The sequence below is a fragment of the Adiantum capillus-veneris genome, chromosome 9, assembly GCF_014529385.1.
Source record: "Adiantum capillus-veneris isolate H3 chromosome 9, ASM1452938v2, whole genome shotgun sequence".
In the NCBI taxonomy this organism is placed as follows: domain Eukaryota; kingdom Viridiplantae; phylum Streptophyta; class Polypodiopsida; order Polypodiales; family Pteridaceae; genus Adiantum; species Adiantum capillus-veneris.
Window position 1 is genome coordinate 100,941,825 of NC_140939.1, and position 16,694 is coordinate 100,958,518.

Consider the following 16,694-nt stretch of genomic DNA (forward strand, 5'->3'; position numbering starts at 1 on the left):
GTGTATATGATTGGTCATTTTGAAATGAAAGAGCATTTTGTTCATTAATCTAAGCTATATCCTTCTGAAACAAATTATTAGCAATGTATTATGATGGAAACTTGTACATGTAGGTTAACAAGTCACCCCCTACCATGTGTCACATGGACTGCTATCCAACTTGATAGCGATCAGGAAATTGATAGAGTCCATCCATCTCAAATGATCTCTCTCTCTCTCTCTCTCTCTCTCTCTCTCTCTCTCTCTCTCTCTCTCTCAGTCTCTCAGCTAGACAGTGTGTGTATTTGTGTTTCTCCCCTCAGAATAGTCACTCGCTCGGAAATAGTCGCTCGCCTTATGGTAAGACTCAAACTTTTTAGATAAAGAGGGAGGCAGCAATAGACTACTATGTGAAGCAATTGGAGAAACGGATTGCTAAGCTCAACCAAAGCTTGTCGGATAAGAAGATAGAGGAAGGAGACTTGGTGATGAAGTACAAGAGCTACTTAGATTTCACTTTCCAAAAGAATTTCAATAAGAAGTGGATGGGTCGGGTCCATACAAGGTATAGAAGGCTTTTCCAAATGGGACTTATTAGTTGGTGAGGTCAAATGGTAAACTGCTTAGAAACAAGGTGAATGGGGTGAGGCTTAAGCTATACTTCGACCAAAATTTGGTACCTTATGTGAATCAGATTGTAGCTAGGGGGGTAAGGCAATCCACCTAAAGGGGTTTGAGTGTGATGAACATGCATCTTTCTTTGTACATATTAGACCCAATAGCAAACATAGCAAGAGTCCACCAGGAAACACAATGGTCAAGAGGTTCAAAGGTTAGCAAAAGGAAGAGGTATTCTGATAGATTAAGATTTAGATACTCATTTGGATTACTCTACTAAATTATTGAGTCTAAAAATGCATCTAGGGAAGAAGAAGGCTACTCAAATCCAAGAACATTTGCATGATGAAATTGCCTACTCCAATTTAGAACGCGTTCAAATGCTTTATGTTTGTGCTAGAATGATGGTACATCAATGGCAGATGATAAGTTATCATGAAGAGAATACTTACCGATTACCCCCTCATCCCAAAACCATTAAAATGCTTGAGTAAAGTCTAATATATTTTGTTTTTGTTGATGATGTTGTAGTCAATCCCCAATTGCAAGTCTTCCACAATCAACTTACAGAGTTTGGCATTGCAACTTGACCAACGTCTTGTTGAGCATAGCAAAGCAGATTGGGTCGCATGGAAGAATGTTCTCAACAACATTGAATAGAGAGCAATGTGTTTGTATTGAAAGATGATTTGCATCATTTCAAAGGGAGGATGAATCAATGCCATGATAAAATCCAACAATTGATTCAATCAACTAAGGAGCCCCTTTAACTTTCAATTGAAGCTTCCAAATCCTAGAAAAGGAACTGGCAAGAAAAGCAGCATTAGAGCCACAATTCAGAGAGATGTTTGAGCTAACGTTTAAAGCAAGGATCAAGGCAAATTAGTCATTACAAGAGAGATAAATTCACACATCATCAACCTCTCTCACAAATTGGCTAGATCCAAACTCACCAAGGGAAGGTGTACCTTATGATGTTGATACAAAGACCTGGAATACTCTGACACCATACAAAATGAAGATGATGACTGATCATAGGGAGAAAATAGAGCAAGAAGCTCTCTTTTGTCTTATTCAGAAGAGGAATGCTAGCACGAGCAGGCAAGGTACAGATCAACCTATGGCAATTTAGGCTTCACCTCAATCTATCTCGAAGTCCACAAGGAAGAGGGCTCTAGATAAGAAAAAATGATGACACTCCAAAAAGTGTACAGATACGCAAGCCAGTTCACAAGCATAGAGAGGTGATAAGCCTAACCTCAACTGGCAAGAAGTATGGTGCATTGCAAGAAGCTTGAGATACATCATTGAAGAGCGAGTTGGAAGGAAAAATGGGTGGATTCATACCACTCTCTCAAGGATATCAATCATTTTCACTTGTATACGTGGAATTTTGGAAACATTCCAAAGTTTAAAGAAAGGAGGAAGGACTTGCAGGTAGTGGAAATAGACCCTAGTCAAAAATCAGAGCAGTAGTAGAAATTGGTAATTATCAAATACATTTACCATGGTAATTATACAATGCATAGTCAGTCAAAAACCTAGTCTGGTGCCTATAAATAGGGCCCATTACTCATTTTGTGGGCTATTCATTGTTGTGATCACTAGTCATTCTTGAGTCTAGCTATACTCTTGTACTCTTTTGGCATTTGCTTTGAGCAGTACTTGGATCTCATAAATGTACTTGATACCAATTGTACTTTCATTATTCTAGTCTAAGTCTCTTTCTTCTATTTCTAGTTTAGTCATTGTGTGATCTTACATTTGAAGTCTACTTGTCTGATCTAATCTTACTAAATCCAACACTCCAACCTAGAATAGATGTCAGAAGTGACCAACTCATTCCATTCCAATTTATTGGACCTCCTCCAAATGGCATATGGCTCCTTATAGAGTCACAACCCTTACTACATTTTACATGTGTGGTGGTCATTCAAGTACCAAGTTTTTTTTTTTTAAGTGCTTAACTTTTAGGTTGTTTTCAATAGCTTGTAGCTCTCAATCGGCTTCGAATCTATCTGGGCTTGTCTCACATGAAATTTGTTCATCGTCCCACTTTTCCACCATCGTGTGACGCAAAAAAGTCATATCTTGCTCGGATTCTCCACAAATCAACGTGCAAGTTGGCAATTTCTTTAAAAATGATGTAAAACATACATTTCTTACTTTTTCCTTAATCTACGGGCTCCAACAAGCATTAAAACTATGGAATCTAAAAGTACTCAAAGAACCAATGTTTTTTATTGTGTTAAGGACTGTATTTCCTACATACAAAACTTTCCCAAAATTTCACCCTAACACCTTCAAAAGTGGCTTCCAACGAGTGCCATTGGTCAAAATTTGAAATTGAAGAAAAAAAATCAGAATGAACTAGACTGTGTATAAACTTTAAAACGACCAAAATTTTCTTCAAAAAAAAGTTATTGCTAAAAACTTGAAAACAGGTCCCCCCTTGGACTCCCTACAACGATAGAAATTAAAGGATTCAAGGAGAGATTTGGTGTCACAAGTGCATGGTAGGAATCTCACCAAAGTTTATTCCTTAAAGATCTCTTGTACTTTATCATGTCTTCTCATGTACAATCTTACCTTAACAAAAACAAATTTACACTTTAAATAACCGAAAATCTTATTTAACTTTTCAAACAATCTAAAATCTGGTAGACCTAGAGTGCTCTTACACATCAACAAACGAAAAAGTCCAAATTTCTTCTCATTAACTTTGATAAACATACATTCATGAACAATTTCCAAGGGGTAGTGCTGTCATAGTTCTTGCATCCATTCCATGACATGATATGCTCATGGGGTGACCTATCACATATAAATATCTTTGGTGGGGGTGCCCTCATGTTAGGAAAGGGTGTGTTGCTGGTGGAAAGCTATTGTATTGTCCTACTAGGGATCTCTCCATGTTAGCATAATGATTATTGGTATAGTGGGAGCCACAGTGCTTGAGGAGAGCTTTGTGCCACAGTAAAAGATTCATGTTATGCCAGTTCTTTGAGCCATTGTTGCAAACACCACCACTCAACTAGCATAGTAAGAGGTCACCTTGTACCATGACGCGTTAGAGACCTGTTCTTCAAACAAAAACATATATGACTTCAACATTTGCAAGCTATATAATAAAGACACTTGTTAAGTATATGCTGTATAAATTTGCAAGTATTTCCATCCAATTGGGAATAAACAATCCTAAAATATAGATTAGGATAAGATTACCCATCTCTAATAAGCATGGATTTGAAGCACCTACCTGCAAGATGTAACAAAGAAGGTTGTTTTAGAGGAAAAGTGGTGACACTTAACCTCTCTTACCTTCACTAGAATTGGAGCTGATTTCTTCAGATAGCTAATTCCAGCGTTAGAATTTACAGCTTTTGGAAGTCGTCAGTTCAGTCAGTGAAATTGGAATGGAATATAGAAACTGAGATGGAATAGTTATTGAACTGAAATACTCTACTAAAACTAGAAATAGGCTGAATGACTGGAAAAGTGTTTCAAAATTCAGATTCAGAGTTTACGAATACAAGGTATCATAGACTGAAGCTCAATTTACTAATGTATTAGTGATTACAGAGTAAAGTTACAAGTGGACAAATTGCCACTCAAGACAGCTTCGAAGACTAGAACCAAGAGAATAAAAGTAAGAAGTCTAAGAGTACAAACAGCCCAAAGTACAATCAACTTGATTACAATATAATGTGTCCTATTTATAGCCCCGTGAGGTTACTGTGGTAACCGCCATGGTAATTATTGGTTGGTCTGTTGTTCGGCTTCCAGGAGACAATTCCCGCCTATTGAGACTATCTCCGCCGTCTACATCCTTCCCTCCTTTCTTGAATTTTGGTAAGATTCCAAAATTTCTGGGAAAAAAAACACCGTCTGATCCATCTCAGGTGTTGAGTAATCTCTTTGCATGCTTGCTGGTTTGGCCGATGTTCCTCATGAGTTGGCCTATGTTCTTCATGATACCAATAAAGCTTCTTAGCTCATGTAGATTCCTTGGATTAGGCCATGCTTTTATTACCTCTAACTTTGATGGATCCATACGGATACCATCTTGAGAGATAATATGACCTAAGTATTGAATCTCTTGAAGGAAAAATTCACTTTTCTTTTGGTTGAGAAAAAGCTTGTTCTCCCTCAATGCTTGAAAAATCACTTGGAGATGCTGCTTGTGTTCCTCCAAGGACTTGGAGTAGATGATGATATCATCAAACAACACTCCAGTGAACTTGCAGTAGGGTCTAAATATTTTCTCCATCAAACAATTGAATGTGGCAAGTGCATTGGTCAAGCCAAAAGGCATGACTAGATATTCATAAAGACCAAACATTGTACGAAACACGGTCTTTAGGATATCTTCCTCCACTATCCATATTTAATGATAGCCACTTTTAAGGTCAATCCTACTGAAGTAGGTAGAGCCTTGTAGCTTATCAAATAGATCTTCTACCTGAGGTACGGAAAATCTGTTTTTGAAAGTGATATGGTTTAGTGCGTGATAGTCCACACACATGCGGTATGTACCATCTTTCTTTTGCACTAAAAGGACTGGAGAACAAAAGGGAGAGGAGCTAGGCCTCACCGTCCCTTTGTCTACCAATTCTTGTACTTGCCTCATAATCTTCTCTTATTGAGCTTGGGAAACTCGATAAGGAGGCTTGTTTATGTGGTGAGCTTCTTGATAGGAGCTCAATTCGATGGTCATCATTCCCTCGTTTTGGAGGTAAGTCCGAGGGATATCATCGATGAACACATCTCGGAATAATTTTAGAAAGTTAGACAAGTCTAACTCTTCTTGATTCCTACCATTTTCATTTGATAAACCATTAGCGTCATTAGTGGATTCATTGACAAAAATCATGTACGCAAAAAACGAGCTTTTCATTGACTTATCAAAAGCTAGTGAATTTACAAGTGGTATAGTACGAGCAGACTCATTAGCATCTATATACATGTTCTTTCCCCTATAGGTGAAGGAGATTCTCCTTTCAAGGAACTTTATGTTGGCAGCCATGCGATCAAACCATGGCGCCCCTAGGATAGCATCATCATGTTGGAGAGGGAGATGAAAAAGTCTTCTTTGTCGACATAGCTTTGGACATGAAGCCTCAAATTCCCAATCAAGGGAGTAAAGGAGGCTTGTTGTCCCTTGAAAGCTGTGTTAGCCATTACACTATCTCCCATCTCAAAAGCTTGAATGCCCAACTTGGTGGCAAACTTCGTTGATATGAAGTTGTGAGTAGAGCCAGGGTCAAACAAGATGAATGCATCATGCTCCCTTACCTTTCCCCAATCATAGGAGAGAGATGATCCTTTGCAATGAGCATCCTCTTTTGGAGCTTCGATGGTGGAAGCCCTAGGAGTCTCATTGTGAGCATTTTTCTTCAGACAAGAACGATAGCCATGTCCTTGCTCCCCACACTTAAAACATTTATGGTCCTTGCGAAAATCTTCAAGCTCTTCATGAGATAGTTTGTTTTTACCTTTGTAAACTCCCTTCGCCTTGGACCTAGTGTTGTTGTTGTAGGAAGTGCCTTGGGAAGAATTTTGGGCATTGGTTTTTCCCTTTGCATCATTTTTGTCTTGTTTTCCATGGGTTTGACATTCCGTCTAGCCCCTTGTTGAAAATTGATGCGGGAAAAAACCATGGTGTGGTGGATTACTTCGGTGATAGAACCAGGCCATTGGGAGTTGACATACTCAGCCATTTCTTCATGTAATCCTGCACAAAATTGTTGATTTTTCTCGGCGAAGTCTATCTTTTGGAAGACAGTAGCCTTCAAAAGTAAATCCCAAAACTTGTCAACATATTTGTGAAAAGACTCAAAACTTGTCAACATATTTGTGAAAAGACTCATGTGAGAGAAGCTTTAAACTGCGCCATTCGGTAGGTACTTTGTCCTTTGCATTGCTTGCAAGGAATTGCTTCATGATGGAAACTTGTAGAGTTTTCCATGTCTTTGGGGCTTCACCGTTGCCATAAAGGCTATCCTACCATTGACGAGTCGATTTTTGGAAGTGCATAGCTACATGGTGTAGCTTGGAGGACTCCGTGAAGCCCTCATCTCCAAAGGCCGCATCAAATTGTTGGATGAAGGCCAATACTTTGTCGGTGGCACCAAAGGTGCCATCATAGGTGAGAAAAGAGATACTCTTTCCTCCCTCTTTGAACTTCTTGAGCTTTTGTGATCTTTGCCATGCAGGGTATGATTTGCGATGTCCTCCCCTCTTGTATTCTCTAGGAGAATAGTCATAGCTTTCATCAGGAGAGGAGGAAGGTGAAGAAGAAGGAGAAGAGGGTGACCTCTTTCTTGACCTTTTCTTCCTTTGTTTCCTCTCTTCCCTTTTGGAGTGACGAGGAGAAGGACTGTGTGTTGACCGTTTCCTCTTGGGAGGAGTTGGCAATTGTCTAGATGGCCATCTTCGTGGAGCCACATCTTCAGAGGAACTTAGGGATTCGTTGCTTTCTTGTTCTTTGGATTCCTCCTCTTGTATGGGAGAGAGTTTTCTTTTGGGGGTCTCATCAAGAGGCCTCCTAAGCTCTCTCTCTCCTCTTGGAGAGGAAGGGAGATCCCATAAGCACAAAGTTGTTGAGTAACTTTAGCTTGCAAAGTAGGGTTGCCCATAGCTTGATGCAACCTAGTAACAAGATAATTGATAAACATGGGGGCATCATCATTAGCACCTTCATGTGCAAAATCAAAGTTATCAATATTCATTCTACTCTCTTGGTTATTGCCAGGCATGCTAATTATACTTATGTGTTTACTTAGTGTATTCTTTGGCAACTCAAAACCTTAGTTGCTCCTCCTCTTAGCCTTTGAAAATAAGCACTTAAGTATCTACACCCACGGCTCAAATTGGTTAATTATAGAGAGTAGTGAGGTGGGTCTAACATAGCAGAATTATCAAGGGATAGCTCCTTTTGGACTTCTTATGGCTCAATAATGGTAAAGCTATAGGCAAGTCTAAAAAGACCCCATTATTAAGACCAAATCTCTCGAGGTGTGCACATATCCCACATAGGGGTCTCAACAAAACCAATAATAGATCCCAGTCCCACTTACCCTAATATAATTAACAAAATCAACCATTAATAGGCTACTTAACGACCTCTTTTCTTAAGCAAGAAAAGAGAAACCAAATGCTCTGATACCAATCTAATGGAAATGGCCTATGAACTTTGAGAGTAGCGGAATTAAGAGAATTAGAGTGAGCATTTTTGTGAGATTACTTTGAGAACATGGAGGGTGAACTTAATTGATGGTAGCAACATAAACATAGTACGTAATTAACTTGGCATGAACAATACTTTTGCAAGAGAGAGAGTATCAGAGAACATGACAATAGTTGAGGACCGGATTTATTTGGAGCCGGTCCCCCCTCCAAAAGGCATTTGTATTATAGATTCTCCCATCAAGAGAGACTTTGTTACAATATTGTTCCTTATGACCTTGGTGATGCTATGAAGATGAAAATCTTCATGCATCACGAGCTTAACACAAAATTTGCAAAAATTATTAGCTATCCCAAGGCCTCAAACACCTTCGAAGGTGGAGAGAGCTAGCGGGGAATGAGGGTAGGAAGAGGAAGAAGAAACATTCCATAGGAGAAAGAAATAGTTCCTCACTTATCATCACTCTTCTTGCTTAGCATAGCATAATAGCATAGTAATGAAGATGAAGAAGATGGCAAGCTTAAGCATTGAAGCATGGTTCTTGGTTGGATTTGCATCCCATAGCCAAGATTGTTGATGTAACCTCTCCACTTCTCAACAAGCTTGGAGAAGGAGATGCAGCTCTTGCATTTTCACTCCCCACAATGAGAGAATGTGTGTGTGTGTGTGTGTGTGTGTGGGAGAGTATACCCCCCTTCTCATGCTTGGTCCATACCCCTCTCTCTCTCTCTCTCTCTCTCTCTCTCTCTCTCTCTCTCTCTCTCATTATTTTATTATTTCATTTGGACATGTGTCACTTTTTTTCTCTTTGAGAGAAATAACTTAATTATTTATTTTTATGTATCTAAATTCTCATTGGACCCCTTTAAAACCTATCCAATAGCATTCAAACACATCATGAGGGTCACATGTGGAGGATCATTTGAACATGTGTCTTTTATACTTATTATGTCATTTGGTTTAATGAAATACTTCAAGGACTTAGTCTAGTCAAGCATGGAAACTTTCATGCCTCTTCAAAGTTATCTTTGAATTGAATACTTCAAGAACTTTGGTCATTTAAGCATGTGAGAAACACCTCAAGCTTTTGCATACTGTTCCCACTAACACTTAGCAAGCCAACAAGCACCTCATACTTGGGTAGGATTCCCACCTCAAGGCCAGCCCTAGCTTGCCTAAGGTCAAAGTACTTTTGAACACTAACTTTTGGAGTTCTTTAATGAAGATAACCCAACGGTCTTTAAGCTCCATTAGGTAACATTGCTCTTCAACATACCATCTCTCATTTGGCCCCTTTTAACCTTGGCCCCGTGTTGAGACAGATCCATAAACACATGTCTATATTCTAACCCTTGTTCTTGTTTATTTTCCCACATTAAATGATCAGTTTAATATGAGAAAATCATTTGGTTGGTTAGATATTAGATTTTATGACATCTTTGAATGAAGGAGAGTGTGACACATGGAGGGTCTCTCCTTCCTTGAAAATTTTAAGTTTCATTATATATAGTATAGATTATAGATTAAATTTCCTAAGGGCTTCCAAAAAATTAAATTCTATAGGCATGCACTCTCTTGCATTAAACCTTAAGGAGAAAGAAAGGTTAGAAAAAACTAGAAAGCCAATGATGGATAGCGTTAAACTATGCTCAAAAGGTGGCCAGTGGAAAGGGCTTGATGTGCAAGAATATGCCATTGGTCTGTGGTTTGAGAAAGTGGCTATTATGTTGTTATCACCAGGCTTTCCACTCAAAATTGCATATGCTTAGGGGCATTAAAAGATTACCGTACCTTTCCAAAACTCTATTAATTAACACACTCTCCGTGCTATTAAGGTGAAACTAGGCAAGCCACAAGGTCTGCCTGCTTCCAGTTTAGGCTAATGTCGTCTCACAAGTGGGTCAGACGTTGGAGTCCTTTGTTATTCACCTTTCTAGCAAGGAATATGGTTTGGTTATGATAATATAATCTACTTAAAAGGTATTTTGAATGGCTTCAAAAAAATTAACAGGTAGTCCTAATTCAAAGATTCCACTCAAAAAAAAAAAAACGATGTGTTAATCTATAGCACGTAACAACAGGCAATGATGAAGCACATAGATTTGCAACAATCTTACCTAAGAAAGATGAATACAACATTGCGAGAGAGAGAGAGAGAGAGAGAGAGAGAGAGAGAGTGTGTGCACAAGGAGAACGCTAAAGAGAACTAAAAAGAAAACGTTAAAAGAAAAATGAAAGAGCAAAAAAACACCTATTTATATGGACACAAAAGGTCTTTTGACTTTCCATCTTCATTTGTCTTTTGAATTTCCACTTTCATCTGTCTTTTCATTTGTTAAACTCATCCTTCACTTATGCACTTAATATGTTTTGAAAGAAATTTTTTTCTCTTGAGATTGGGGAGACCTAATCTACTCACAATTGTGAGTTTTGCAACAAAAAAAAGACACAATAAAAAACCTAAAAAGTCACTCCAAGGAGAAGCATGTTAGCAGCAAATAAGATGTCTATATATAGAGAACATAAAGTCTTTTGACTTTCCAATTACCTAAAGGCTTTTGATCTCCTACACCATCACCCTTCACTTTTACGTTTTGTGTTTTTAAGGTTTTTCATTTTTCGGACATGGTGGGTACCTAATGCCCGTGCATGTGCAAACAGGTCCACAAATATATATACACTCTGTAGAATTATGCAAAGCACCATATTGGTCACCTCTAGTTGCTTCCAAACAAAAATCAAAAACTTTCTACTAGATTGCTCTCGTAGTGCTCACGTGTCTCAGTTTGTAGTGTAATAGTTTGAAAATGAAATTTCTCAAGTGTTTAGGCCCTTGTGCTAAATAGGGTATAAATCCCGACAGCAAAGGCTGTCCCTTGGGGGAGGGACCGAACCCGGAGGGTGGGGGCGCATGGACTTTGTGTTTGCAGCAAAAGGGAGGAAGAGGGCAATGAATCTAATGCTGACACCTCCAGGCTTGAGAATGTTATGAAGCCATCATCCTTTAGCGTGCGCACCATGATGGTTGAGATCCTGCATTGGAAGAATATTGAAATTGCAACAGAAGATCGGACAAAGACAACTTTTGTCACTTAATGGGGAGCATTTATGTATCTATTAATGCCATTTGGGTTATGCAATGCTCCAACTACTTTTTGCAGATGTATGATGGAGATCTTCAGTAAGTTTTTACATAAACTTTGGCTATCTTTATGGATGACTTTACAATTTTCTCAATCAAAGAAATGCATCTATTGTTTCTTGAAATGGTTTTTGAGAGATGCAAAGTAAAACAAATTTGTCAAAACCCATTCAAGGCACTATCCATGGTTTAGAAAGGCCAACTTCTAGGACACATTGTGTATTAAAATGGCTAAATATAAGATTAAGTGTGTTTAGCAAGCTAGAGTACTGATGTATGTGTCTGAACTAAGTTCATTCATGGGGTATGTAAATTCCTATTGATGATTCATTCACATATTTGCAACAAAGGCTCTTCCCTTAGATGAGTGGACTCAGAAGGGAAAGAAGTTCATCTAGACCCCAAAATATGAAGCAAATTTTTAGTGCTTGAAGGAGGCGATCAACAGGAAGCCAATTCTTTGTCAACCAAACTGGGATCTCATTTTCCATGTACATGTAGATACGTATGGAATGGTGATGGAAACTACATTGGCCCCTCCTGATGGAAAAATGGACTGCCTAGTCCAAGTTTCCAGTCGTTGGTTCAGCATAGTTTAGCCAAAACCAGGTTGAAGATGGTTTTGTACTGCACGCTAACTTCAATCACGAGCTTGCTTTGCAGGGCCTAGAGACATGTTGTTCTCCCTTAGTAGTCCTATACTTTATGGGCAGACGGATGTCTGCCCAAGAATTATGGGACTGGGCGATAGCACCGACAAACAACAAGAACACCTTCTATCATTTCACAGCGGTTGGAAAAGGTTCTATGTGGTTGAGTGTCTCTCCGAGCATATAGTGCAGGACCTTATCAGAGGAGGTATCTGGGGGGTGCTTCTTATTCTACGTACACAATGCCATGGACGCCTATTTTTTTCCCGAATGAAGAGCTTATCAACTTTTGTTCGGTGTGGGTTATGCTTAAGAACCTTCGCTGGCCCCAAGGCCATGTAGACACTATTTCCAAGCTTATGGGTCGGGGTGATTTTTATTCCCAAGCTGCACCAGGTCAGACCGGGCTTGGATGTTAAAATATGTATATTGTGGGACATTAGTAAGCCCATACCCAAATACTTGGATCTCAACATGGGAGACTTTGGTGCCTATCATCAAGAGTTGGCCTTTTCTTCGTTTCCCAATGCCTATTACAAGTGTCAAAGAATTGTGCATTATGCTAGAAACAGGCCCGATGCAATAGCTACAAGCAATCCGGTGATTAAGACAACCTAGAGACGGGTGGTCAGGGAGACAGGACCTCCTTTGGAATCCAACCTACCTGCACATGAGGCCAATGACAATGAGATGCAATAGGATGAGTTAAGCAAAGAGACAGAAAGCCATATTGATGAGGTTCAAGATAAGCTAGAGTTGTTTAGCATAGAGACCGCGAACTCTGGTGGGAGTAGCCAAGAACAGAGTGTCCTTTGGTGGAGGAGCAAGACAAGTCAGAGCTTGTCACTAAAATGAAGTGGGATTACAAGGCCATAAAGTGGAGTTTGCTAAGAAGAATGGCAAGGAAAAAGTGATATTGGCAGGATCTCTCCTCGGCGGGATATGTCTCCAGATTTGGCTTGGTAGGCAACGGGTGTGATGTGGCAGAGCTCTCTCCTTGGTGGAAACCTCAAGCCAATCTAAGTCCTTTTGTGTTGATGTCGTACGCTTTTAGGGTGGCTCCCTTTGTCAAGTGGTGTAATAGCTTATTTGTGCATTGTGTCTTGGATGCCATGGCTCGGAACGAGCATGGGTTACTATACAACTTTTTTTGGTTTAGTAATATATATATACACTCACTATTGTGATTTTGGGAAAAACAATCAAGAAATTTCATTTTCAAAACAAACAATTTACCTAGGGGTCGAATTCATTGTATCCATTGGTAAAAGAAAGGACTCAGGATGAGTAGTATAGGGCCATTAACGTCGCTCTAATGGTTTAGTATGAATATGGGTAGGTTTTCGCCTCGTGTTGAGGCCTTGTAGCTTATCGTTGTAATATGTTTTTCCTCAAGGCTCGACCCGCGAACTTGAGGTTATGTTGTACATTTATTTTGGGAATACAATACTTCCACTCACTATTGTGAGTTTGGCCAAAAAAAAAATCTTGATTTTAATTGTGAAGGACCTTAGTTTTTAAAGTCACATGTTTACCTTTTTCCTTATAAATACCTTAGATTTTTGCATAAATCATGATTGTCCAGCAAGTTATCCTTTAAAAAACCAAGTTAAAAAGATGTGTTTAATACAATCCACTCACGGATTGTGAGTTTTGAAAAAAAAACCAAGTGAAAGGGTCACGGCTGCTTTCAAAAATAATAAGAAAGTGGTAAAATTGCTAGGTTGAATTAAACTAGTATCAATGTTTGGGAAAGGATTGTCTCAGCTTAGTCGTGAGCCGATTGAAAATCGAGACTAGCTAGCTGCAAACCATGGTAAACAGAAGAAAAATCGATGAAATATGTGAGAAAGTCGTCCAAAAATTTTGCAAATCTCAAACATTTTGCTAGCTTTCCGATTTTCTTCTTAGTGATGAGAAGGAAACTCAGCTAGCAAACCGCTTAATAAAAGAGACTTTCTCAAACATTAACACTAATTGGAATCAAGCTATAGAATGTAAAAAATATAAAGTCATGTGAAGTTGTGAAATGAAAGGTGAAATAAAAAAAACTAATTAATATATGTGAATCCGTCTATAGAATTGATTAGAATTATGCAAGGTCAAGCTTTACTTTAGCATTCTAAAACAATAGAATGCAAAAAAGAAAAACACATGTGTGTATGTGTGTGTGTGTAAAATTTACTAAAATTATGCAAGGTGAAGCTTCACTATAGCATTCTAAAACAATAGAATGCAAAAAAAGTAAAGGTGAAGCTTCACTATAGGATTCTAAAACAATAGAATGCAAGAAAAGTAAAGACATGTTACGATGTGAAATGAAAGGTAAGTTTAGGTAAGTTGCATCATGCACTCAAAACAATGGAAGTCTCCATAACCCAACTCAACACAGCACAACACTAAGGGTTTCTTTTAGAAAGCCAAAAAAATTAAGAAGATGGTTTTTTTGGTAAGCATAAAATGATTTTATGGAGCCCGCTTTGGATTCCTTTCACTCCTTTTATGAGCAAGTAAAAACCATGTTTGAGAAGGAAAATTCTACATAATTTTAAACTTTTCAACTAAAAATCTTGATTTGAGCCAATCTCAAATCCTAAATCCTTCTTGTAAAAATTTGAGATGGCCATTTTTTTTTACGTGAACAGGCTTTGGATAAAGCAAACCTTTTTTCGACAATGGATTACTCTCTTCCAAAACTAAAAATAGATAATTAATTTTGGTAGACGACTTCTTCTTTTTTTTTTCAGAACTCAGAGTATGTGAGTGAGTATTGAATTAAAAATTAAAAAAACACATCATCACAGGCCATGCTCAGCCGAGCCATGGCACCCACCATAACCAAGAGATACATCCAACCGATACATCCAAAAACAAAACCATATCATCACGAGACTAGCCCAAACAAGGGGGTCCAACCCCAACCACAGAAGACCAACATCGAGAGACACATACCATAGCATGCCAAACGGGCGGGGCCCATTGTCCCCATCACCAGAAGATGTCTTGCTGGGAGCCACCATGACGGCGCCGTTGTCATCGAACACCGCATGTCCACCAAGAATCTCCATATATAGCCAAGAAGAGTGAGCCGACACACCAAGCAAACAGAGACATCGCTGTAGAGATCCAAGGCCCCAAGGGCACATCACAAGAGAAACAGCCGATCACCATTCCGAGCACGCTTTAAAAGGGGAGCCATGCTCCATCTATGGCGTTCGCTCACTGTCACAGTCTCTCCTTCACTTGCCACGATCTAGAGAAACTCGAGAGGCGAACACCAAAGCATTATGACCGCCCATTCTCTTCCCCGAGAGGAGGGGTAGGGGCAGTCACTCCCAAGATCTTAAAAAACCATAGGGTGCAGGCGGGAGAGAAGCAGCGCCGCAGGTGGAGCTGCCCGACCCCTCACCCCAAAGAAAGCCATGCTCCTTGGCCTCTCCACTGCAACTCACCCCCTTCTAGCAAGACTCGAATGCCCCCCCGCCCTGCTATAGAACCACCCTCGCCCTACACACCGTATGGCCTTGCAGGTTGCAAGGAGCAAGGCGAGCCTCGCTCTGGAAACCCTAGGGTAGATGACTTCTAGATTGATATCACAAGCATAGAGCCTTTTGCATGTACTTAAAAGTGTGGTCCTTTCCATTCGACCTTTTGCAAGCTCCGAGAGTTGTACCATACTCAAGTGAGACACTTACTTTTGAGGTTTAGGGGTTTTCAACTTTGACAGTCACGTTTTATAGAAAAGGTGGCCTTTTTAAATGATCCTTCAATTAAAGTAGCCAACTATTGATAGTAGTTGAAAGGTCTCATAGAGCCCCTACTTATCGTATAAAGTAGCCAACTACTCCTAGCAGTGATCACCATTGCCACAGTAGTTGAAAGGTCTCAATTTAAAGACTCCCATGTCGCTTTTCTTTCTTTTCTTTTTTTTTCAAAACTCACAATGGTGTGTAAATTACAAAGTCTTGCCATGCTCGTGCCGAGCCATAACATCTCTAAGAGATCATTGATACATCGGCTAATAGGGGGGCCACCCTCGGCCAACATAGGGTCCCAATCTATGAGAGTCAGTTATTGCGGTGCCAATTAGCATGTTTCATTCATTAAAGTCCTTATGTTTCTCGAAGGCTAGGATTGCCCTGCTGCTTTCTTGTATTATCTCCGTGAACTTGGCTATTTCCATGGTGTAGTCGAATATTTGACCGTTCCTAGCCTTCCAGATATGTAGCCATTTCCAAAATTACTTACCCTTTTATTTATAGCTTAATTTTTTTAAGCTTACTTGCATCCACAACCTTTGGTTGCCGAACCTAACTTAAAAAGCATGGTGGATGCGACTAAGCTCCCATCGCACATTGTAAAATCGACTCGAGGTATTCACTAGTGCCATAGAGGAGCATGACCAAGACTTAGTTATGACTTAAAGTGATCGACAACTAAGCTGCATGTGAGCATGCTCTTTTGACATTGCTATAGCATTTAAATACGACTACTTTCTACTCCTAAAAAAGACAAAGTAGGATCAACATCCACCATGTCACTAAATTATTTAGCCTTTTATAAGAGGTACGTTGCCAAAGTAGGGCATGGCAGGGTACTAGATCTTCACACACCTCTAGGCCTACAAGGTATCTGCAAAGGGGAATCGCATCCACTACAGCTGTAAAAGGAGAATGAAGAGATAAAGTAGGTGTATTATTAGAAAACAGGACAATAAAAGGAGCAAAGGAGATGAACAACCCCCCCCCCCCCCCGGCGGGGGGCCTTGGGGGGGGGGCTGAAGAGCACTTGGAACATAAAAGGGCATGTTGGGGGGATAAAGGGATCATCCTACAAAGAGAAGGCAGTTTCCCGCTAATGCATGATGGGTCACAAATGTCCCAAAACATGAAATGGTGCGCTACATAGATTCTTACTTTTAGCTAGATGATCACTTTAAAAGAGTGTCCCTCTAAAGAAGCACAAGTCTACTTTTCTCTTACGGGCACTTTTAGATAAAGAGGGACAGTATCCTTTTTAGTGTCCCCATAAAGTTGCTATGTTCAATGAGTTAGGATTTCTTTATATGCATAAAATCTATCGACGTACATGATTTGGAAACAAAATTAGAGCATCC

At 39.6% G+C, this 16,694-nt stretch overlaps 1 protein-coding gene across 1 annotated transcript; it reads right to left on the reverse strand.

Moving 5' to 3' along the window:
* Positions 1–3,295: 3,295 nt before the first annotated feature.
* On the reverse strand, positions 3,296–15,149 carry LOC147450897 (uncharacterized). Its single transcript, XM_086520829.1, has 2 exons — positions 14,531–15,149; positions 3,296–3,675 (listed from the first exon to the last, which is right to left on the reverse strand). The coding sequence occupies exons 1-2, from the start codon at positions 14,722–14,724 to the stop codon at positions 3,648–3,650; spliced, it is 222 nt and encodes a 73-aa protein (XP_086376955.1). The 5' UTR covers positions 14,725–15,149; the 3' UTR covers positions 3,296–3,647.
* Positions 15,150–16,694: the final 1,545 nt, after the last annotated feature.